Raw genomic sequence first — 25,000 nt, 5'->3', positions numbered from 1 at the left:
ACACACACACACACACACTGACACACACACGCACACGTCATATCTGCATACTGGTACGTGCACTAACGAACGCGCGCATGCACACACACACACTCGTTATACCGTATCTGCATAGCCTATATACGCACAAACATGCACTGCACTGCCATCATTAGTGCTGGATAAATTAATAGCTGCACGGCCACATTGCAGCAACATGAAAAGTAAAATGGCGTCCAATGTCCCAATGACACACACACACACACACACACATGCACACACACACGCACACGCACACACACACACACGTTTGTACACACACACACACACACACACACACACACACACACACACACACACACACACACACACACACACACACACACACACACACACACACACACACACAAGCTCTCTCTCTCTCACACACACACACACACACATGCACAGCCTAACTGCTACAGCTGTGCACTAGCACACTAGTCTCTGGCATCATCTAGCTAGCGACTAGCCTATTACTGTCACCCTAGCCTCATGGCCACTCCACATGTTTCCGGATGGTAAATGCTGAACTATTGTACCAAAGTCTCAAAATTATCGTTTTTGGGGGAGGAAATGATCATACAGGAACCAAATAGCTGTTTCAAGGCAAATAAATGAACTGAATGAAACCTCTGAAATGATCGTACATCATGTTTTTTTGATCGTGCAGAGGACAAAATGGACAAAATGATGATACAAGTACGATAATTATCGTACATCTGGCAACACATATGCTCCACATGTTGTAGGCACTGATGCTCCAGCTCAGGGTTGCCAGATGTGCAATGATCATTTCCAGCCCAAACCGGCGCTCCAAAACAGCTTGGAGGACAGGCATTAAATTCTGCCCAATTTGAACCAAATTGTATTGATTTCTATGGCCTTAAAGCTACAGAAAGGCCCTACCGTGGCTGATATGGTAGGGCACACGTTTACCACTCGACCGACCTGGGTTTGATTCCCGGTCCGGGTCCTTTGCCGGTCCTTCCCCATCTCTCTCTCCCAGCTCACTTCCTGTCTCTCCTCCACTATCCTGCCTCACAGAAACCAATAAAGGCTGAAAAGCCACCCCCCCCCCAAAAAAAAGCTACAGAAAAACCCACCCAATGCCCGATTTTAACGATTGTTACCCGCAGACAGCTATCCAAAGCAGCCCAATTGGGCGCTTAACCGCCCAATCTGGCAACACTGCTCTTGCTACTGCTGGTGATACAGATTTGCTCCACACACATTCCATACCGTAATCTACTGCCACACTCCACTGCCATAATCTGACTCATTGTGAGGATTTTACAGTCACCACATACCAGGGAAGTCCATGACACAGTGTTGTATTATATTGCTGTGCAATATTGGTCTCTTGGACGACAATCTGTGTGTTATCGTATCACTATATTCTGCCTGTTGATATTGTAAAAGAGATAAAGTATGCATTAAATTGTGACACCTGACTGGGATTTTGTCTGTCTGGTGTATTAAAAATGTCTTCCCCTTTATTACAGATGAGAAAATAACAGATTTGTTGCCCTGCAGGTTTAAAATTAATTCATTTAATTGTGATTCTTCTTCTGATTTATTGTTCTCTTCCAGTGACAAATATTATCTTGGCGACAAAACACACACACACACACACACACACACACACACACACACACACACACACACACACACACACACACACACACACACACACACACACTCTTTCTCTCATTCCCATCTCTCATATCCTTTTCTTTGATTCTTACTAATCAGGGCTACCGGAGCAGGTGACCAAAGAAGATCATTAACGCTGTGCAATGTGGATGTCCACCGAGGGCCATGCGACATACTTAGTGACTAAATTACTGCAGGCGGCAGCAGTGTTGCCAGATCTATGATAATTATTATATTTGTCCCATCATTTTGTCCATTTTGCCCTCTGTGCCATCAAAAAAACATGATATGTGATCATTTCAGAGTTGTCATTCAGTTCATTTAGATGCCTTGAAACAACAATCTGGGTCATGTACGATAATTTCCTCCCAAAAAAGTCCCCAAAAAATCATTTTGAGCATTTGGCACGATAATTCAGCATTTTTCTCTCTGGCAAAACTGGGTGGCAGGTCTAATGTGGGTCATTTGCACAGCGCTCTGAGCATTCTAGAATCTAGAACACAGCACTCTGTGCATTCTAGAATCTAGAACACACGCCTTTGGGAACCCCCATTCAACCTTCTATGATTCAGAACAGCAGGATTTTTTTTTTAAAGCCACAAGAATGTCTTGCAATAGGATTACAAACCCAAAGGCAAACACAATGAACAGAGAGAGAACGAGAGAGAGAGAGAGAGAGAGAGAGAGAGAGAGAGAGAGAGAGAGGGGGGCCATACTACAGTACGTAGCCATCGAAAGACACTGACATGTAGCCGGATACAGGAGCAGCCGTTCTCTTGCAGAGCAGCACAGCACTGCAGCTGCATGCGCCTTAATTGGTGGCGTGTTAATCTTCCATCACGGCACGTCTCGTCTCCATCTTGTTCATTATCATCGCAGCCACTAATAAGCCAAACGACCCCTTTCGTCTTTCGGACGGCTTGACAACAACCCCAGACGTGGCAATGAACGCGTCTGTCTGTCTGTCTGTCTGTCTGTCTCTGTGCCTTGCCCTTCCTCCATGACATGTGTGGCTGTGTGTATTCGTTCATACGCCATACGCACCCGCCCGGCCACTGCATCAACACTAACACTGCTAATTAGGAGACTGGCATTCGTTATGGATGGCGAGCCTTTTTGGCGGGTGGGGCATATGCATGGCGCCATGATACAGTACGTTGGCGTGGCGTTGGTGTGTGTGTGTGTGTGTGTATGTGTGCGTGTGAACAGACATTTTGGACAGGCTTGCCCCTTTCTCAGTCTCCCCTACATATGCATGGCGCCATGATACGTTGGCGTGGCGCTGGTGTGTGTGTGTGTGTGTGTGTGTGTGTGTGTGTGTGTGTGTGTGTGTGTGTGTGTGTGTGTGCAGACATTTTGGGCGGCCGGGCGGGCTTGCCCCTTTCTTTCCCAGTCTCCCCTGCTGCCTGCCTGCCCCTGAGAGAAGATGGTGTCCCTGCCTGGCTGCTTGGCTGGCATGGCATGGGGAAGCCTCCTCGGTTGGCGCTCCAGCCTGCCAGCTGCCAATGCTGTCCATGGTGACAAAGCACGCCATTAACAAAAAACAAAAAACGTTAAGACAATGAAGAGGACCACAGGGGTGCCCCCTCCTCCAGATCCAGCGCATCAGGACAGCTGGTAACCTGAGTTTATTGAACATTCTATATAAACAATGTGTGTTCTATATCTACAGCGATACATTATTTCAAAATTCCACACTGTACATTCTATGGAATTCTCCCACCATTGTCCTAACATTCTTGTTACACTTGTGTGTAACAGCAAAGATTTTTTTTAGTTCAATACACCGTCTCTGGTAACAGTATCTTCAACACCTTGAAAGGTTCAGTTATTTTGGTAATTATAGCTGTAGCCTATTATTTTCAGCCATCCCCCTATTTAATTGTTACGCTTAACTTGTGCTTCACAAACAAAATGATGATTGGGCTAAAAAAGATGTTGGTTTGGTTGGTTGGATATTCAACAAAAACAAATCCTTCTGAAATGTGTTACAATATGTCTGTGAGCGTGTTTTCGATAAAAAGAGAAACATGAGAGGTGAAATATATCCAGGCTCCAAAATGTCTAGTTGCATGTGACTTCATTCTTTCAACCATTATTATTAATGTAATGTACTGTAATGTAATGTAACCATTATCATGCCCATGTCAGCAAACTGTGAACAGCTTTCTATCAACCACATAGTAACTGGACATTGGTGGCAATGTCAATGCTGTATCTGTGTTATTTTCGACGTAGTAGGCTACTATGTTGAAATAGGGCATCCTTGTTACAGAGAAAGTAAAATAAGCCTGAAATGTTTTCAAAGTGCCAGGCAATCTTCCATTTGCTGAAAAGTAAATTCTGGTAAATGTTATCAGTTAAATCTCTAAATCGTTTGCATGGTTTTAAGGAAGACAGAACATATCTTTAAAATCTGCTGGCTAAAAACTGAATCAATTAATCCAATAGTAGTCTTGGGCTGTTGCAAATTACACCGCTTACTCCATTGGTGAATGACGAGGTCAGAAGGAGTTAAAACTTCAATGGAGCAGAAATTAGAATAGCCTAAAGAGACATGAGAACAGTAGTGGGCAGAAATAAAATGATCTTTGTTAGGCCTAATTATCAGCTAGGCCCATGTCCTGTTGTAAATGAAATAAAATAAAATAAAATAAACATTCAATAGGCTAAAGTTGGCACAAACAGTGAGCTGTTGAAAATACATGTTTGAATATACTGTACATTCAGTTCAGAGAAATGTAGCTACAGTGTATGTGGGCATTTAGGTTAACTATTAGCCTGGGTCTATATAACAATATGGGTTTATTTAGGCCTAGGCTATAGCCTATGGGCCTATTTATTTATATGAGAATTCCGAGATCAAAACAAAAAATATGAGTCCTTTGTTATTTTATCATTTGTAGCTTGGCATTATACGCTGATGATAAAAAGGTCAACTGTCCCAGAAAACTAGTTAGGCCTAGTAGTGGTTAGCAAACCATTGATGCCTGCTATAATGTGCAGGGATGTGCTGCATTAGCCTACGTTGCCTTTCTTTTCTAGGCACCTGCAGAATTAGCGCGCGCGCCTCATCATTACCATGGCAACTCCAATCAGCGACAGAGCTCGCACACACACGAGAGATCTGGCAAGACGGGGGTGGATGCATCACACACAGTAGGCCTACCACGATAGGTTGATTAACAACTTTGCCTTCCTCTCAAACAAAGCTTTTCCCGACGTGGATGAAAAACGATGGGCTTCATTGAAGTAAGTTGAACAAACAACTATAACGTGAATGACAAATATTTATGACTGTTTTGTTTGCTGCCCTCAAGCTATCTAGGCCTACAAGTTCTAGTCGGCCTACAAAACGACCTTGCACTTTCTGTAGCCATTTTTGAAATCCTTACTACGGATTTAACAAATGTCACACACACGGCTTGTTGATTAATTAAAAAGGTAGTGTGAATTTTAACTTTATAGCCTATAGAGAGCACGCAATCACCAAACAAAATATATATGAACTGCTAGAAATTTGAACAGGCCACGTGTTAAAATATCGTGTCCTTTCCTTACCAAACTAACCTTGTGATGGTAAAAGGAAAGTGCAAATACACAGTCTGTCTACCAGTCAAGTGCCAGACGAGGCCTTGGGGATCCACAAAGGCGAGTCTCCAAAGGCGCATGAATACAAATAGAGTCAAATAACTTGGGTCAGTCGTGGTTTCCAGGACTACCACCTAACCTACCGACCGACCTCGTGCTACTGGTCAGTCGGAGGTCAAAGTGCAAAGAGCTTATCCGCGGCTCGCGGTGCCACGTGCCTCATGGTCAAGTCCAAAGCCAAAGTCACCATGCTGGACTTAACATGCTGGCCGGCGTAATACATTATGACCTCAATACTTTTTCATATGAGGTGATTTTGAAAGCCCATTAACTTCTGTAAAGACAAACGCAAATGAGTAGGCCAGGTGTTGAAATAAATAATAATACAAAATAATAATAATAAAATAATAATAAAAAAATAGTAATACAAAATGAAATAAGCCAAAATATGCCAATCCAAATCTCTCTCTCTCTCTCTCTCTCTCTCTCTCTCTCTCTCTCTCTCTCTCTCTCTCTCTCTCTCTCTCTCTCTCTCTCTCTCTCTCTCTCTCTCTCTCTCTCCATGTGTGTCCAGCTCTTGAATCTTGGCTCTTGTCCCGTTAAAAAAAACGGTTGCTAGTTTTTTTTTCCCCTCATAGGAGAGAGTGTTTCACATTCATGTCGTATACACACTTAGCCACCATCCATTCATTCGCTTGCCTCTCCATCTCCGGCGTTGGTGGGAAGCGTACCCTCCCTCCACACAGATGCAGATGAGTCGGGTGCACTTGCCGGTCTTTCATGACCTGGGTCGCCCCCCTCCTCTTCTTGCCCCCCCCCCCTCCTCCCCCCTCCCCCAACCCCCCAGTACTGTCTGTCATATTCGTGGGAATCGTAGTCTCCAGACGTTCACATCTTTTGCCGTCAGTTTAACTGAATCAATTAAGCAAGGACAACACTCTCTCTTCAGACCGGGTGCTCATTCATTTTCTGACCCTAATTATTTGTCTAATGATTACACGCACAAAGGCTGCCTGCCAGCAACAACTAGACCATGAGGAAAATGCATTAGGCCTACTACGCGACATAAGAAATTAATTTCAAAAGAAGCATGCGAAATAAAAATGACAGGTTTGTGACACACAACCAGCCTACATTCCAGTTCCAGTTTTAATGACCAATATCTGTTTGTGTGCACGTGTGCGAGAAGCAGACTGTGAGAGTTGTACTCCCCTCACAAAAAGTGATGTCTAGACGAGTTTATAAGCAAGTTCCTTTCTGCAGGTCAGATAATTAAAGACAATCTTGATACGCATTGATTCAGTGTTGCGTCTCCAAATATAGTCATCACATTCTCTGGTTTCTGTTGTTTTGCGCTGGTTCCTCGATGGTTTTGGAAGCAGTTCTTACTTTCGGTTATCTAGCTTTATGACGGCATACACACTCATACAGCTAGATAACCAAAGATAATAACAAAACTTCCCATTCATCCGCGTGCCCCGCCCCTCCTCCTCCTCCTAATCTGAGCTCGTGCTTCAGCTGCTTCAGACTCCAGCATCCTCATCCGTTCGCTTCCACCTCGAGCTCAAGTCTTAACGTTCCGAGTCCCATTGCTTGTTAATGCGCTTAATTTGTATTGAGAGAAGAGGGGAACAAAAAGCTTATAACATTTCCTCAGGAATGTAGCCTGCGTCGTTCATTAACAAAACCCTGCGTGCAGTATTGCAAGGCAGAAGTCAAAGTCCATATCAACGTCCTTTGTTGTAGCCTTAAAAAAAAGGATTAATGTGGATTTTTTTTTACTCTCAAGATTTCTCTCAGTCCTCGCCTGTGCAGTAGGCTACGCCGCGTATCCTGCGTAGGCTATCCAGTCAAGTGAATATTGGGTACGTAGAACCAGCCGCACGTCCTGAAGGCACCGAGTAGGGTAGGCATCTGCATAGCGCAACAGCCACTCATTACGAACGTAGCCTACTACGGGTGATTATGCACCCCGGCATCTGCCGGCGTCCCAGGTTGTAGAACTAGTATTGTAGCCTGCCTCCAATCCAGAGAGGGAGAGAGGGCGACACGATCGTTGGCGGTACGCTGCATGAAAAGAACGAACGGTGGGAGCGAGCAAGCAACGGAAGATGTCGGTCCCCCAACGTTAGAGCACCGGCTCTGCCTCAGCATAAAAAAACAAGTGATTTTATGTAGGCTAGTCTTGTCGCATGGCTGGCTTCCTCCATGGGCAGATTTATACCACAGAGTCACTGGGGTCAAAGGTCCCTCTATTTCAACAGTCATGATGAAGAGAATACAAGGAGATCAAACATGCGTGCTCTCTGCAACAGTCATGCGCGTACCAGCTAAAGCTCCGACTGTATTCCGCCGGTACATACATCCCCTTTCACTCTTTTTTTCTCTTTTCATCCACTCCCTCGCGTGATACTATTTTGGGCTCGAAGCAATAAATCCTATTGGTAATCCACAAATATTGGTCTCTTAGCACTGAGGATTTCGTAAGTCTTGCTAGAGGCAACTGTGTGTGTGTGTGTCTCTCTCTCTCTCCCTCCCTCTCTCTCTCTCTCTCTCTCTCTCTCTCTCTCTCTCTCTCTCTCTCTCTGTGTGTTTATCAAATCTCCTTCACGGGGTCAGATGGGAAGCTTACGTTCCGGCCTGCGCGAGTGCACTGGCGCATCCCTTGGCGTCGGACTTTGGTTAATGGCAACAGTTAACCCACACCATCCATATGGGCTACTGTAACTGTGGCATCACCAAAACCACACCAAACGGACCTCGTGAATTTCTGACAACCAGGATAATCACGTTGGCCAGTCCTTGCTCCGTTCATTTTATAGACATGCTATGGTATGGTATTAAAACATACTAGGCCATACATTGCTGACTTGGACTTGTAGAGCTTTGCCAGGACAACATTTGGACGTGTTAATTAATAAGGTATCCAGCTACTGACCTACTGCAACACGCACTTCACTTGCCTTACCGAATAAAACAACACACTGTCTCAATCTCGGTGATGTGATGGCTCATAAGAAATGGAATGGATAATAATTATCCATCCATCTGAGCCATGCGGAGCAAGTTGGCAAACCACGTTGAAATACATGAGTGGCGCACACACACACACACACACACACACACACACACACACACACACACACACACACACACACACACACACACACACACACACACACACACACACACACACACACACACACACTCCAGGCCAACACAAGCGCAAAAATAGGCCAACATTTTTGCCCATATGGCCTATTAATAATGGAATTTGATGTGCCATACGCCATCAGCAAACTGAATTTCATTTAGAGGATATAGGCTACTTTGTATTATGGTTTCACTGTAATTTGGACTCACCAAAATCGTCTGCCTGAAATACAACATGGAGTCTCTATTCTCAGCTACTGTATGGCTGACTGGAGAACTAAATCCAAAAATGATGTGACGTCACGGTGACAGTGGTTATGGCAGTTTTTTGCTATGATTTTTACGTATAGTCTACCAATGAAAAGAATAAAATAAACGCGTGTTCTAGGCTTTACAGATGCCCATGCAGAAGATCCACTTTTCTATTTTCGTTAATAAATTAATAACGTGAATTTGCTTTCAAAATAGGCTGCTTTCATTGTAAGCCCATCAATGATGCTGATTGTGCAATGGACGTAGCCTACGTGCAACACAGCCTATTCTTTTTTTTTTATAGCAACGACTGTGTTCTCATAAGATACATAGCCTTGTCTTTACACCATTTCATTACAAATGTCGAGCACATGTAAGGTTATGTTATGATTAATATAGCTCATGGCTTGTGTGCATTGATTGTGTGTGTTGCGTTATTAACGGTGACTGGTTTTAACTTTCACGTCTTGACGCCCAAGCCCCTCAAGTTGCCAAAAAATAAATGAATAGACAAAAAGAAAATGGGTTGCGTGTCGCTTACCTGTAATGGATCAGCGTGCGTCTCCAACCTCTCCCACTCTGAAGAGCATAGGTCGGCAGGTCATCCGTTGAGTGATTGTATAGGATCCCGCTAAATTTAGGCCATCCTATGTTTCTCCATATTTGAAATATATCAAATTTAACAAGCCTTTGTTGGCGTACGCCTGTGTCTGATTTCCTGTCACAAAAATAGGCATGCTGTATTCCATACCGCGAGCTGATGATGTGCGCTCTGAGGGAGCGCGCGTGAACAGGAGTTGATGTAGACTACTTCTCGAGCTCAGATGAAAAAAGTGAAGTCTTGCGCTCGCGCAGCAAGTTTTGTGCGTGGACGGAAAGGAGGGCGCGGACGGGGGTAGAGGAGGAGGAGAAGGAGGGGGGTGGGGGTGTCTAGGAATCGGGTCCATCCCCCCTGGTTATGAGGAACGTGCGGTGAAATTTAAACCACTTCCTCGCTTCTTTTGTAGGCGACAAACTGTGTCGTTATTGTCTCCATACACCATACACCATAGTGTCCATGCAGCTGGAATAGGCTACAGATTTTTTTGATTAAAAAATAAAGAAATCGGGCCACCAAGATCGTACCTATTTGCATAGAATTATAGAACTCAGTGTGTAATTGTACAAAAAATAACATTAGACTTACAGCATTACCTTCATCTCAAGTTTAATTCGGTAGCTCTCTCTGTAGGCAAAAGATAGGCCTTGCTGCCATATTAGAAAATTGTGAATATTTATTCATTCATACATTCAACTTACAAGTTTCAAATAGCTTTTTCCCCCACTGAGGAATAATGTCTGGAAATAGCCAAAATGAGACCTCCAGCCCAGCTCTCGGTGCACAGCAGCCTTCATTGGCTGTGAGGATTATCACAAGCATTTAACGAGGGCACGTTCAGTGACGTACTCAAGCATAATGTGGCTACGTGCGGCCATATTTAAATTCATCAAACAAATTAGTGCAACACAACATGCAAATCGTACAACAGCTACACCAGCTTAATAAGACGGACCCAATAACGCATTTCCTCCACTTTCCCACGGATTTACACTGGATATCGCCATTTTGGTTCTGCAATTGACTTCATCTCGCTTTATATTGTATTGGTTGTTGTGAAAAATGGCCTTATTCAGCGCTATACAATGTAGAGATTTCATGCGAAATCGCCTTGTGTCTGGGATGTCGTATTTTAATGAGATGCCCATGCCTTTTGCCTGGGTAGCCAACGCACGCCTCCTCTACCAGGCCCGTTGAGAATGGCAGACATAATGTCGATGAAAAGGTTTATATTCGTTGGCCATTTTCATAGTTTAAGGGTAAGTTTATTTCTTTTTTTTCCATCCCCATATTTTATGGACAAGCTGCTTTCCATTAAGGTACGATAATGTGTGTAGGGTAGAATGCCCTAAAGTGGGACGATGCCTAATGTGGGACACCTTAAGGTTTAAGGGGTGTAGCTTTGCCCCAAGTTGGTAAATATTTACAAAACTATAACCAAATAAAAGCCCTATCATCCTGTTATCATAATATCATGATTTAGTAAATGTATAGTAATACTCCAGGGAGGGGTTACAATTAAGAAGAAGGACCCTGGGTGAAGTCCGTCAAATGGCAAATTACATAGCATTTGGCCAAATTTGTCTTTAGGGTATAAATCAATTCCAATCAAAACAACATTGTCAATTTTTTTATAAATATGTTGGGTAGGTATATGTTCATCAGAAAATAATGTGTGGTGTATATAAAATAATGTCATATTTTATTTTTAAACCATATTATTAGTGTCCCACTTTAGGATAGGTGCGTCCTAAAGTGGGACACAATATTTTCCTAATGTGGGACAGTTGTAAAAGTAGTAATTTAATAAGTCAAACAATTACTATGAAGTCAAACACCATGTCCACATAAGAAAATGGATATTTACATCTATATCAAAGGTGTATTTCAGTCTTTCTGGCCTAATCTACTGGAGCACAGCTATCAACACAACATTTGGGTCACAAAAACGGAAGTTCTCTCCTCAAATAGAGCTGCCATGTTGAAGTGACCAATTGTGTGCAATGGGTTCAAACAGTCTCAGTCATATTTACCAATAAAAGAAAGTAAAATTAATTCATAAAACATGCTCTAAATGTGTAGCTGATATGTCTTAAAGAGTGGCAGATCTCATTTTGAATTAATATTTTACACAAACATGTTTTAGAGACCTTTTAATATACACTGTCCCACATTAGGAAACCGAGTGTCCCACTTTAGGGATAACCATGGTTTTTGACCATCTTACATTAATATCCAAATTATTCAAATTAGAAACACTTCACATGTTTTTAAAGGTTTTATTTGATTAGAGCACAACTAGAGGATGAAAGGGGTGTAATTTGTTTGTATTGAAATGTTGTCATTAAATTTTAATAAACCACCAAAGTTGAAGTGACAAAAATTGTCCCACATTAGGGCATTCTACCCTAATAATTAATTTATTTTTAATTCCATTTTCTTTTTTTTGCATTGCATGCCTATTTTCCACATATTATAGGCCTAACTGTATAATGTTTTCTTATTTGTTTTTTTGGTAGGCTGACAATAAAGTACTCCAACACCAAAAAGCTGTCATTTCCCATTTTTCACTTTAGAATGCATCTAGCCTATTCATTGTGTTGAAACATTTCATATTGCACTTTACATTACACCTATCTGCCATTTTTCAACATAACCTGCATTGCCATGATTTGTGCTCTGCAAAAAACAGCATACTTCACCTGGATGAGCATTTGAAGGTGGTGATGACCGTTAAGGCGGGTGGGCTATAATATAGCCTACACAGGCACTAGTCTTCAGGGTCAGCGTTGCATAAATTTTCTACTTTAGCGGACAAATCAATAGCACTAAGGTAGGCTCTGATGATTATGGCAATAAAATGGAAAATCTTTAGAAACAAGAATAAAGTATTGATAGGCCTATTTCAAGTAAGAGGTGATAGCCTATAAAACACGTATTCACAGAAGTAATAAGAAAAGAAGATAAAAGATGAACCTTAGAAATCTACATAGGCCTATAAAAAATGAGTTGATCAAAAAATAAAGTCGTTTCAAATGGTAATAATGGAGTCTCTGCGTGGCCCGCGTGCTTTCTCAGGCTTTTTGCGCGATGCTGGGGGGCGCGCACGCGCTCAGAGGCATTAACCTCCGGCGATACCAGCTATTGGGGCAGCTTTCCTTAGTTTTTACAAGTCCTCGTCCCCAAAGTAATAAGCACACAATTCATACACTTCAATATGCATACTTTCCTTTCAAGATGTTTTACCTCAGTGAGGGCCATAGCCCATATTTTAGTGCAGGTGTTGTTAAATCATGCATGGGGACTCGTGGCGGGCTATTCCGCAATCACCTTGGTTTTTTGTTTGTAGGTCTACTTTTGCCGGTGACGAGACATTTAAAATATTTCGAACTAATGAAAATCAATGGTGTTGGTCTGCACACGTGCTACAGTAAAAATGCATCTAAAATGTAGCTTATTCGTGCTTGAGAATAGCCCGCTCAAGCAAGGCCATACGGGGACCCACCATTTGGGAATATGGCGACATCATGTGGCCATTGTGCGGAAAAGGCAGTGGTGTATGCGTGAAAGTGCAGATGCTTTCCTCTTGTATTTACACACAGAAACACGCATTTAGGGCTGTTACAGACCACAGATTGGGAGCGTTAAAACCTGAAAAGGACGCACAAAAATAAATTCTGAAAATAACCACACTTTTACTAAAACTAGGACCCTTGTGTGGATAACAATAATACAAATAGCCTATAGCCTTTAAAACATTTTACAAATGGGCCTAGGCCTCAAGCTCACATCACCACTGCAATGGGGTGCAATAGGGTTAGGAATTAATTTGCGTTTATTTAATCCGAGATTTACTAGGCTGCCGTGTCACATGACTGCGGTGATCCACCTGACACTGAGAATTTACGCATACAGCAAACAGTAAGGTTTTGTACCGTTTTCTTTTAAAACAAATCAAATTATTCCGTTTAAGCGGTATTTCCTCTTTCAATCAAAAATGCAAAAAGGCTACACAAGGAGACAGAAATAAACACACAAACAGCACGCGTAGACAGACAAGTTGCAAGAGAGCCAGTAACTTTACTGAATTTTGATCAGGATACAAATGCCATGTTCCACGTTCACTGCTGTTCAGTTGGTTAATACAGTGTTGGGGGAGACACGCACACATAGTGATGGGTTTTGAGTATAAACATCTCGTCTTCAAGGGGCGACAAAGTCCAGCTTATGCCGCTGTGGGCCTCTTAATTCCAAAATATTTACTTCAAACCTTCCCCCTTTCATGATCATCATACAACCTATAGGCTACTGCCTTTACAGTGAGTGCGTTGTTGTGGATAAGAACAGAGCATCCATATTTGACAAAATACCTTTTTTTTTAATTATTTTACTTTAGCTCTAAACACACAGATAGGCCTACACATCAATCAATCAACACAGTATAGTGACACGGTCGGTATGCAATTTGTGTACACAGCTAATCCCGTGGACCTGTGCGTGCAGTCTCGTGCCACGTCTGATTTATTATCCAGCAATTGTGTTGCAAACCTCCAACAACGAATACACTGACAGCTTCTGGATTTGGGTGAAACAGGGGCACAACATAGGAGAGACTCCTGACACGAAAGAAAAACCCTGAAGTAGCCTATTTTACGAACAGTAACTAGAAAGCTACCTTTGCCCAACACAAATTTCAAACGGACAACCCTATGGCTTCCGACTCCACTTGCTTTGGTTTAAGTAAATTCAGTGCCCGCTGTGTTAAACCAATAAACTATGTATACTTGTTATGAAATTAAAAAAATGAGAGAATAATAAAACAGTAAATGGGCTCTGCCCTTTAAGCCACACCACACGGACATCGTGTATGAAAATGCAGCCTTTTGACTTTCAAAGTCAGATCGTGCGTTATTTCTGTAAGAGCCGTAGCGCTACGAATCGTTGAAAGAAATGTGAACCAGCAAGAAAGCATGAGCAGGGAGGATGGCAGTCTTGCCGCAAACCCTCTTCTGTTGCCCACATGATGCCAATGAACCAGCAGAATAGGCCTAGTCAAGGGGCTAGCCTATAACCAATGTTACCTGCTACCCCCTACAACCCACCTGGGGTGTGTTGCCAGTTTCTCGCCGACTTATGGTTTTAGCTTGATATTTGGGCTCTAATTTAGATTGTTGTGTGGATTTAAAATTGAGTAAATAACAGCTGTGTGATTACTTTTTAAAAAAATTGTTCGTTTTAATCCAAATTCCACCATGCGTAACGGAACAGAATAGTCTACCCTCTCCAAGCCAAGTGTAGGCTACTCGTCGGCTACATAATAGGCCTAATCGTACAAGTGATAGCTAGAAAACCATTCGTTTTATTTCATCTGCACATTTTGGCTTTGCAAAGGGATAATAGACAAAGTCTAAAACAGCACAAAATAAGGCACTGTATATCTACTGTAAATGATGTACGCATGCGCTCCGCGTTCAGTTTTAAAATCCACACATTTTGTCTTGAACTGAATGACAACACTTGACCCGTGTACATTCAACAGACACGCAGCCATGTAGCCATGTGAAAAAGCATTCAGCCAGGAAGGGGAATTTGTTCAAGTTCACAAACCAATGTCAAATTCACTGTAGCCTAGAACTTTTTTTTATGACAAGAAATGCATTTTCCGTTCTCTTTATGTAGGCATAATATTAATTAGAATATATTTCAAAAGTTTTAAAAACTCTTCATTAAAAACCTTTGTTTTAAATAGCTGTCAAGTAATATAGGCCTACTTAAAAGAACAACAACGATTTAAAAAAATAATTCGAGAATACGATTTGTGGTTCTAAAGTGTATGGCTTTCAGAGGGGGACGGGGCCCATATTGCTAAATCCGCACTTGTGCTTGTTCAACATTGGCAAAGCTCAACTAACATTCTGGCTCACATAATGGTCAAAAGCTAGCAACAAAATGCTCTGCATTTTTACTAAAAAAAAAAAGCAATGTATAGTAGATCCTTTTTTTCCACCTGGGAGTTTTGTTTCACACACACAATCAGCTGGGATTCTCATTTCAACGAGGCTTTTCCATCTAAATTATTGTCAAAACATGTACAACTATTTCAATTTTGTATATTCTTTATCTCCTTAATTTACCCTCCAATTCCAAACGGTTGCATAAGCCCCATCCCCCCTCCCTCCCCCAAGTAAAACACTTGCCCTATCTTGAAAAGATGAACTGTATCTCCCAAAATCTGTAGGCTATCAGAACTCTTTTCTCTCTCTTTCTCTACTTTTATGATTTTTTCCTCTCTCATTTTATTTTTTTTTGTAAATAATTCTGCAAATCCTGGCAGGTTTGTTTGTCCCCTTTCCCACCCTCTATGTACATAAATACGTTGAACCTGCAACACAACAAAATGTTTATGGTAACATATATATGTGAGTGAGCGCTGCACAGAGACAGAGATGGCTGGCATCATCGTCAGGTCTGATTGGCGGGGACAGTGGTCCCGGCCGCCCAATAGGATGCTATATCTCCTCCCCATGCAACAGTTTTTAAAAAATACTTTACTTATGCCATATATATTACTGCACTACAAAGGAGCTTTACCAAACAGAGTACCAGACTTCTTTTCTAATCTCTCCCTCCTTTTTTTCTCTTTTAAAACTCGTTAAAAAGCATATGGCTTGTGTACATCCACAAAATGCACATACATCATATAACGTATATGCGTGAACAATATATACTTTTTTTGTCTTGCTTTTTTTGTGTATTTTTTTAAAACTTTGTTTTTTTTTTTCTCCCCCACACACGGCACAAGCAATGCATGCCCCCCTCCCACACCACACCCCACCCCACCCCTCGAAACCCTTGTCCTGGCACCGCTGCTTGAAAAAAACAACAACAACAAAAAACCCTCCCTCCCCCCAACCCGTCCCTATAATGCAATATATCATTTTAATACATAATAGCACTCACACTCTGCAGAGAAAAAATAATAATATTAATAATAATAATAATAATAATAATAATATTATAATACTAAAGTTACATTTCAGATATGAAGCCCACCCTGAGGATATTGATTCAATGGGGGGGGGATTGGGGTCAGGGGGTATTGGGGCTGTGGGTGTGGTTGGGGGAGGAGAGGAGAGGGGGGTGGTGGTGGTAGGGTAGTAGGGTAGATTCGTGTGGCAAAAGTGGCAGTGACGACGATAGGCTTTTTAGGAGGGGGGGGGGGGGGGGGATGTCGGGCGACGTCAGCCGACACCTTGAGAGCGATCAGGACGCCCAGCCCTCGGAGAGGCGCACGCGCTTCACGGACGGGCTCTCCCGCTCCTCCTGCGGGGGCCGCAGCGCCCCCAGAGCCGTGGAGTGGTAGTCGCCGCCGCCGCCGCGCTGCCCTCCTCCTCCCTGCTGCTGCTCCTCGCGATCGCTCCCGTCGTACGAGCTCCCGCAGCTGCTCAGGCTGTCTCCCGGGGACCGGCCCGACTCCTGCCGCAGATGCTGCTGGGCCTGGTGTCCTGGATGGCCCTGGGGGATCTGCTGCTGCTGCTGCTGCTGCTGCTGTTGCTGTTGGGGTGGAAGCTGCTGCTGCTGCTGCTGCTGCTGCTGGGGCGCGCCGTAGCCCCCCTGCTGACCCCCACCACCCCCCACGCGGTCTCTGGGAGGAGAAACGGGCTCGGTCTTGATGTGCAGGCTCTGGGAGGAGGGCAGGGACAGGTTGGAGCTCTGCATTAAGTGGCTGCTATTGCAGTTTCTGTGGAGGGAGAAGTGGAGAAGAAGAAGAAGAAGAAGAAGTAGAGGAAGAGGAAGAGGCTGGCGGTTACTGGCTGGTGAGGATAAGGTGGACACAAAGTGAGCTGAGGTGACAACTTGAGAGTATACAGTACATTGCCCTATGTGTAAGGGCTTCCGCACATAGGCTCCGACAAAGTGCTGCGCACTGCTCCGCAAAAGTTTGATTTCATTATTTTCAATAGAACCCCGCACACTGGCGCCGATGTCCGCGGACATTCGCCGATGTCGGATAGCAATAAGAGACAAGTTCTGTTTTGTCGGCGGCGCCCATTGACTATCAATGCTATGTTCGTGTGAAATTGAGTTTGGGGGGCCAAATTCTGTCGGAAGCAAAAGTGTGCCGCAGTGCTGTCGGCAGAGGTGGAAAGAGTACTAAAATATTGTACTCAAGTACAAGTACTGTTACTCTGTTGAAAATGTACTCAAGTAAGAGTAAATTTAGCAGTCAAAGAATCTACTCAAGTAGAAGTAAAAAGTAAAACATTTTAAATGTACTTTGAGTAAAAGTAAAAAGTTACTTTTTAACAATCAGCGTTTTCTGCCTCTGGATGTGCAAGGGGTGCACTGGGTTAGAGGAAGAACAGCTAATGTTGATCTCCTCTGAATTAAGTGAATCTCCATCGTCAGCCTCCATGTCAGCCATCAGCGTTTGAGTGAGAGACAGGTCGCACGCGCCAACTCTTTATAAACTAGGCTAGAATTCTAGAGTTTGCAGTGAATACAGTGTCCATGCAGCTCCGGGTGCCTAGGTCAATGCAGTGTATATGCAGCATCAGGCTTCAATGGGTTAATAGGGTCCAGGTGTGTGTGTGTGAGCCATAGAGGTGTGCTGCATGGTGTGTGTGTGTGTGTGTGTGTGTGTGTGTGTGTGTGTGTGTGTGTGTGTGTGTGTGTGTGTGTGTGTGCGCCTACCGCAGGTGAGCCATAGAGGAGTGCTGCATGATCTCCAGGTGTGTGTGTGTGTGTGTGTGTGTGTGTGTGTGTGTGTGTGTGTGTGTGTGTGTGTGTGTGTGTGTGTGTGTGTGTGTGTGTGTGCCTACCCCAGGTGTGCCATGGAGCTGTGCTGCATGCTCTGCAGGTGCTGCTGCTGCCAGCCGCTCATGGAGCCCAGATGCAGAGAACCGGAACCACTGAAGCCCGACAGGGAGGAGAGATCAGCACTGCTCAGAGAATACTCTGGAGAGGGGGAGAGAGAGAGGAGAGATCAGCACTGCTCAGAGAATACTCTGTAGAGGGGGAGAGAGAGAGAGAGAGAGAGAGAGAGAGAGAGAGAGAGAGAGAGAGAGAGAGAGAGAGAGAGAGAGAGAGAGAGAGAGAGAGAGAGAGAGAGAGGACAGATTAACTCTGCGCAGGGAATACTCTGTAGCGAGGGAGAGAGTACACAAACCCAAGTAAGCAATGCTCAGACAGTACGAGAGAGAGAGAGAGAGAGAGAGAGAGAGAGAGAGAGAGAGAGAGAGAGAGAGAGAGAGAGAGAGAGAGAGAGAGAGAGAAGTGAGAGTAATGCTCATACAATCCGAGGGAGAGAGAGAGAGAGAGTTGCTCTGCCAACATCAGCCACACTGGCCACTGGGAGCCGCCATTTCCTTTATGCTGGCTCCCTCTTGTGGTGGACGGAGAGTACTACAGTAACACTCAAGGTTGCCTTTTTCATTCGCCTGTGCTTCAGACGTGTAGATGTGTATTAAGAGATGTGTATTAAGTAAAAGTAGAAGTAAATTCATAATAGAAGAACAACATGACTGGCATAAAAGCTATGTAAGATTATGTAGTTATTCCAATAAGCAGCTGATTAATAATTGCTAATTGCTCCAAATTACTTCTCCTCTACTTTATACACTTGTGTATGTGTATGTGTGTGTGTGTGTGTGTGTGTGTGTGTGTGTGTGTGTGTGTGTGTGTGTGTGTGTGTGTGTGTGTGTGCGTGCGCGTGTGTGTGAGACGCACCTGTGCCATAGGAGGTGGATATGGCTGAGGGGTGGTGTGTGTGTGTGTGTGTGTGTGTGTGTGTGTGTGAGAGAGAGAGAGAAAGAGATAGACCCACCTGTGCCATAGGAGGTGGATATGGCTGAGGGGTAGCCCCCCATCCCCTGGCCTGGCAGTGTGGGTGTTGCTACGGAAACCACAGGAGTGGCCAATGACTGGGCAGACTGGGAGTTGTTTATTCTCTGATTCTGAAGACAAAAACAAACAAACAAACAAACAAAAGACATTGAAGACATATTTTTAGTAAGGTCAAATGCAATATCTCTCATTATCATTGTCTGCTTTTCACTTTAGTAAGTGTCTAGCTTTGTCTCTGTGAATGCATGGGAGAGTGCGAAACATTGTTTCAGTTCCTTCACATATCCAGTGCATGTGAAAAAATGAACAACAAAGCTGAATTTGTTTGAACCATGACAATGCATAACTACAAGACACTAAAACAACAACAGACAGAATCAACATACAGAGAGCACAAACAATAGAGAAAACCATGCAAAGAAATGGAAAAAAAAGCAGCAGTAGGACTTCCTAGATGGAACGAGTCGACGCGGTCGGTGTGAATGGATAGCAATTATCCACTTTACATGCAATCAACTCTGCCTTCCTCATCTGTCATTTCCTGAAACGCACCCTTTGAGGTTGAGCTGGTCGTCGTGGGAACCCAAGAGCAACTCCAATGGCAGCAACAGAGGCAGCGAGGAGTGGACTAGGGTTGCCAGATGAGACTGATGTTTTCCAGCCCCCAAGAAATGCTCAAAACCCACCTGGAAGCTCTAAATCCCCTCCGCCCAATTTGAACTATATTCCATTGATTTCTATGGCAATAAATACTCAGGAGAAACCCGTCCAAATGCCATTTTTACCCGCAGACGGCCATCCTAAACAGCCCCATTGGGCGGGAAACAGCCCAATCTGGCAACACTGGATGTGGACTGCACTCAGAGCATCAAAGTATGTATGTATGCAAGTAAATGATGAATAAAGGAACAGATAACAGTCAATAAAGGAATAGGTAACACTTAATTTCTAAAAGAAAGTATGAGCAGGGAATATGCAAATATGACTTCCTGCCACTGTTCAGTGTTTTGTTGCTCGGTTGGTTTTCAGAGTATGCATGCATGCATGTATGTATGCCCTTGGCCTTCAATAATATGAGCACAACTATGCCAACTTGAGCTTGTAGACTACCTAGCGCTTGTACACTTGTCTTTGGCTATTGAAAACATAACATACACTTACCAGCAGCATGTCAACATCCTCAGACTGTCAGCAGTGGAAGGGGAACGGGAGGGCAGGTGTTAGTAAGACTGTCTGCATTCACTATCTACCACCAACAACATCACCTAGCGAACTGCGTTTGTTAGTAAAGATGTGTGCCTTTGTACATCTCTGTACAGTATAAATGTGTCAGATATGTGAGTCTTTCTGTTTTTGCGGGGCAAATATGGAATGCGGAATCATTTTATTTGCCCCGCGAGATCATTTCAAACTTGATTACGTGTGTGGGTCAGTGACGTGTTTTTGGGCTCAGACATCAGATGGTACAGTCACAGCTAATGCCCATGAATTAATTAGTAATAGGTCATTACGGTATGATAATGAATATGCTTTTTGGTAATCCACAAGTGTGTGTGTGTGTGCGTATTTGTGTGTCACTCACGTTGGAGGGTATGGTGGCCTTGGAGCGCATGTGTGTGTGTGTGTATGTGTGTGTGCAGGGCCGGTTTTTAGCATAGGCCGGCTAGGCGGTCGCCTAGAGCGCCATGTGAAGAAGGGGCGCCGAAATGGTGCTCTCCTATGCGTAATTTTGCGATATGAAGTTTTTTTATGAAGTCGCAATCAACAAAGAGTGGCGAAAGCGCTCCTCACGGCAAAGCGCCCCTCAGCCAATAGTAATATCTCTTCCAACTGTCTCTGGGAAGTCTGTGAACCAATAAACAGACAGTTCTGAGAAAGGGGGCGGGACGAGTGACAGCGTGCGGTCTATTTTGAATTTGGAGACTCACTCGAGAGACAGAGGGGGCAAGCGCAAACAGTAGTGCTGCTCTGCTGGATGGAGATTATTATGTTCTCATTAAACCACTCATTGCATGATGCAGGAGTTTCAGAGGGTGTTTTGGAACTATGTGATTTAATCAGCAACCGTTTGTGATTATGGAAAGCCTAATAGTTATGAGGTTACTATTTGGAATTAGAGAGAAAAAGAGCTTTGTTTTTGATCAGAGAAATCGCTAGTTAGCATGCTAACATTAGCCAAGTATGCCAAGCAATGAAATCCAGTAAAGTAGCTGTTAGTAGCCTACTCACTACTCACTAACACCCACCTGATATCATAATACTTGCTTAGGTTGACAAGCAATGTAAAGTAAGACTGGTGCAATGTTTAAAACAATTTTAGCTGCCATATCTCCTTCCATCCACATGAATTACCTGCTTGTTGTAAGCTTAAAAAAACATTAATTTCCAGACCAGAATGACATAGCCTACATTAATCATGTAACAGAACCATGCACAGCAGACAAGTGAGGCTATTTACTATATTTTGTATATGAAATTCAATAGCGTGACAGCTCTTCTCCCTTTCTCTCACCCTGTCCCTCCAAACACATAGATAGCCCCCTTCTCATTCTCCTACTCACAAATGCACCACTATTTCCAGTCCAGAAATGAAATTGGTTTGGAAGACAGCACAAATGTGTAGCTTATTAAAATTGTTATGCTGCCATGCTTTGTGATGCTGTAGATAGTGTAGATCAATGCAGACCTCCTTGGTAGGCTTATTGTCTACACATGCATTTTACATGCAAATGTACTGTATCACTCTCCTGGCATTTCAATTTCACGTTACAATTCAAACACATTGATAACCTCCCTCTCATCTGGGGTTGGGGGCCCCACCACCATCACATCCATGATGAAAAACGGTTATTGTTCTTGATGCTATTTAGTTAAGCTTACTAAGGATATTAGTGTTGTGTTCTGTGAGGTATAAGAAAGATTTTTTTTTTCTTTCAAAGGTGGGGGGGGGCGCCAGAAATCAAACTCGCCTAGGGCACCAAATAAGCCAGAACCGGCCCTGTGTGTGTGTGTGTGTGTGTGTGTGTGTGTGTGTGTGTGTGTGTGTGTGTGTGTGCGTGCATGTGTGTGCGTGTGCTTGTGTGTGTGTGCGTGTGCGTGCGTGCACGTGTCTGTGTGTGTGTGTGTCTGTGCGTGCATCTGTGCGTGAGGGCGTGTGTGTCACTGACGATGGAGGGCATGGTGGCCTTGGATCCATTGACCCGTGTGTGTGTGTGTGTGTGTGTGTGTGTGTGTGTGTGTGTGTGTGTGTGCATGTTTGCGTGTGAATGTGTGTGCGTGCGCGCATGTGTGTCACTCACGATGGAGGGCATGGTAGCCTTGGATCCGGGGGGGATGAGCACTCTGAGGTCCGGCTTGCGGCCGCCCATGCTCATGGCCATGGGGGGCGGGGACTTGGCCGGGATGCCCTTGCTCAGGTTGCCGGGAGACACCAGCAGGCCCGGGGAGTTGCGGTGGTTACCGTATCCGTTACCTAGACAACAACAAACACAAGCAACAACATCAACAGTTAGCGGTGGTTAGTTATGACAATCACTTTTTTAGTTACTGTATCCGTTACCTAAGCAACAAAAAACACAATCAACAAACAAAAAACAATCAACAGTTAGCGATGGTAAGTTATGATAATGACTTTGTTGTTTTTACTATAAAAAGAACAGTGATTGGGGTGGTGTTATTATTCCAAGTGTATTTATATCACTCTGCATAGAGAAATATGATAATTATGATCCAGCAATCGCTCTGTGAGCCACTTTAGGCCTACATGACCTGAGACACATTGTTCCAAATACAAAAACAACAATTGCCTTGACCTCTGTTCTTCTATTAAATTATATTATATTATATTATATTATATTATATTATATTATATTATATTATATTATATTATATTATATGATATTTTATGACATTATATGACATTATTTATATATTAGTAACTAACCATACAATGCAATCCTATTATAACAGTGGTCTATTGCTGAGAATATGAATGGAGATTTCTATTCCACATAGGATTTGAACTTTCTCACAACTGGTTTGAGATATTTTAAAGGTGCAGTGTGCGTGAGTAGGTATTGCAACTATGCTGCTCCGTGAAACTGCTGCCTATAGCCAATTTTGATCTTTTCATGAATATTAACTAAATAATAAATTGATATTTACTAGTATGACCTAAGTACAGTAAGCTGACAAATGGCGGACATGGGGAAGATCCAACTTTTCATGTATGAAAAGTGCAATTTCCCCAGTCATAATGAATAGTTAGAATTTGATGTTGGTGGTAAGTTGGTGGTAAGTTGGTGGTAAGCATTTGTGAATGGGGAGCATGGCAAGAAAGTGCAAAAAATTCTACACAGTGAAGTGAACATTTAAGTAACTGTGGCGTGCGCCCACGTCCACTCAACTGCAGTTGGTGGGTGGCGTCTCCTCTCGTCCAACTAAGTGTCAGCAGACTGCCTTTGGGTAGAGGGACTCGGAAGGAACCAACCAAGGGGGAAGTGTGTATGTGCGTGTGTGTGTGTGCATGCGTGCGAGCTTGTGTGCGGGAGTGTATGTTTGTGTGTGTGTGTGTGCGTGTGTGTCTGTGTGAGTGCGTGAGTGTGTGTGTGTGTGTGCGTATGTGTGTGTGTGCATGTTTTGATTGGTTTGGAGTTTGTGGACATTCGCGACGCCTAGCTTTCATGTATAAATATCCCCTCTGACAGGTAAACATGTTTGCACCTCAGACCTGGGCTGAGCAACAAGTGAGGGGGCATATTTTTAGTCACATTGGCATTGACTTGTCCTTGCTTGCTTTGCTGGCATCAGGAAACCCGATAGGGGTGGGTGGGCAAAGGGGTCAGTTGTCCTGGGGGCCCAGGGAGAAAGGGGAGAAAGAGGGGGGGGGGGCAGAATTGGTTCCTCATTACATTGTGCCTTTATTTGCATTTTTTTTAGGGGGGGGCCCTTTCAGATTACTTTGTCCCGGGCCTAGCCAAATCTGTCAGTCGCCCTGGCTGGCATGCAACTGCATGCATACATACATCCATGTGTGTGTGTTGGTCAGACTAATTCATCTCCGGCGTGTGTGTGTGTGTATGTGTGTGTGTGTGTGTGTGTGTGTGTGTGTGTGTGTGTGTGTGTGTCCGTGTGTGGGACCTCTCCAAACATGCAGTAGTGTAGGGCAAGGCAGCCAACACAGCCAGACGGCCGGACGCCTCACCTCTGCGGCACGCCCTAACGGCGGTGTCAACACCTGTAGTGACCCCAGGCAGGGTGGCATACATGCCCGTGGCCAGGTCCGCTGACAGCTTTGGCTGGGCCCAGGACAAAGTCCTCTGAAAGGGCCCCCCACCCATTACATTCAAGGTAATGAGGACCCAATTATGGGCCCCCGATCTCCCTGGGACCGGGACAACTAACCCCCCCCGTCAGCTTCCCTGCCTGTGGCCCGGGTGACCGCATTTAGACTTCCTCCCTCCCTCTTTCTCTCTCTGTCTCTCTCTCACCTCCTCCACCCCTCCTCTCCTCCTCCTCTCCTCTCCTTCCCTCGCTCAGCAGCAGTACAGCAAGCTCTCGGCCCTGCCGTGGCTATAATGGTGGGGCACTAGGCTGCTACTGTACGCGGGCGACCTGCGTTCGATTCCGGCCGGGCTCATTTACTAACCCCTTCCCCATCTCTCTCCCCATTCATTTCCTGTCTATCACACACGCTGTCAGGTCTATTTCAAATGAGGATTTCCCAAAATGACTCCTTAATGTGTGCCTGTGCAACATTCGCTTAGGGGGTGCGCGAACCTCATTGAAATGTACAAGGGGGTGCACAGGGGAAAAAGTTTGGGAACCGCTGTTGTAGAGGATTGTAGAGGATCTGAAACTGACATTCCATTTTGGTATTGATATAAT

The 25,000-nt window shown here is 44.0% G+C and overlaps 1 protein-coding gene and 1 long non-coding RNA gene across 4 annotated transcripts in view; both read right to left on the bottom strand.

Moving 5' to 3' along the window:
• LOC134457856 (uncharacterized) overlaps positions 1–5,455 on the bottom strand; it is a 29,211-nt gene extending 23,756 nt beyond the window's left edge. The window contains exon 1 of the long non-coding RNA XR_010036506.1: positions 5,245–5,455. This is a non-coding gene — a long non-coding RNA (uncharacterized LOC134457856). The remainder of the gene's footprint in view (positions 1–5,244) is intronic.
• Positions 5,456–16,409: 10,954 nt separating this feature from the next.
• Positions 16,410–25,000, bottom strand: part of mef2ca (myocyte enhancer factor 2ca) — an 87,434-nt gene continuing 78,843 nt past the window's right edge. For all 3 annotated transcript variants that reach the window (XM_063209836.1, XM_063209837.1, XM_063209838.1), the window contains 4 exons: positions 22,414–22,586; positions 19,095–19,224; positions 18,091–18,226; positions 16,410–17,009 (listed from right to left, as the gene is read on the bottom strand). In XM_063209836.1, the coding sequence (XP_063065906.1) occupies positions 16,532–17,009; positions 18,091–18,226; positions 19,095–19,224; positions 22,414–22,586 (917 nt within the window). In that variant the 3' untranslated portion in view covers positions 16,410–16,531. The remainder of the gene's footprint in view (positions 17,010–18,090; positions 18,227–19,094; positions 19,225–22,413; positions 22,587–25,000) is intronic.

Source organism: Engraulis encrasicolus, chromosome 11, assembly GCF_034702125.1.
Source record: "Engraulis encrasicolus isolate BLACKSEA-1 chromosome 11, IST_EnEncr_1.0, whole genome shotgun sequence".
Taxonomy (NCBI): domain Eukaryota; kingdom Metazoa; phylum Chordata; class Actinopteri; order Clupeiformes; family Engraulidae; genus Engraulis; species Engraulis encrasicolus.
Note: the sequence above shows the minus strand (reverse complement) of the source record. Positions and strands in the feature narration are given on the sequence as shown.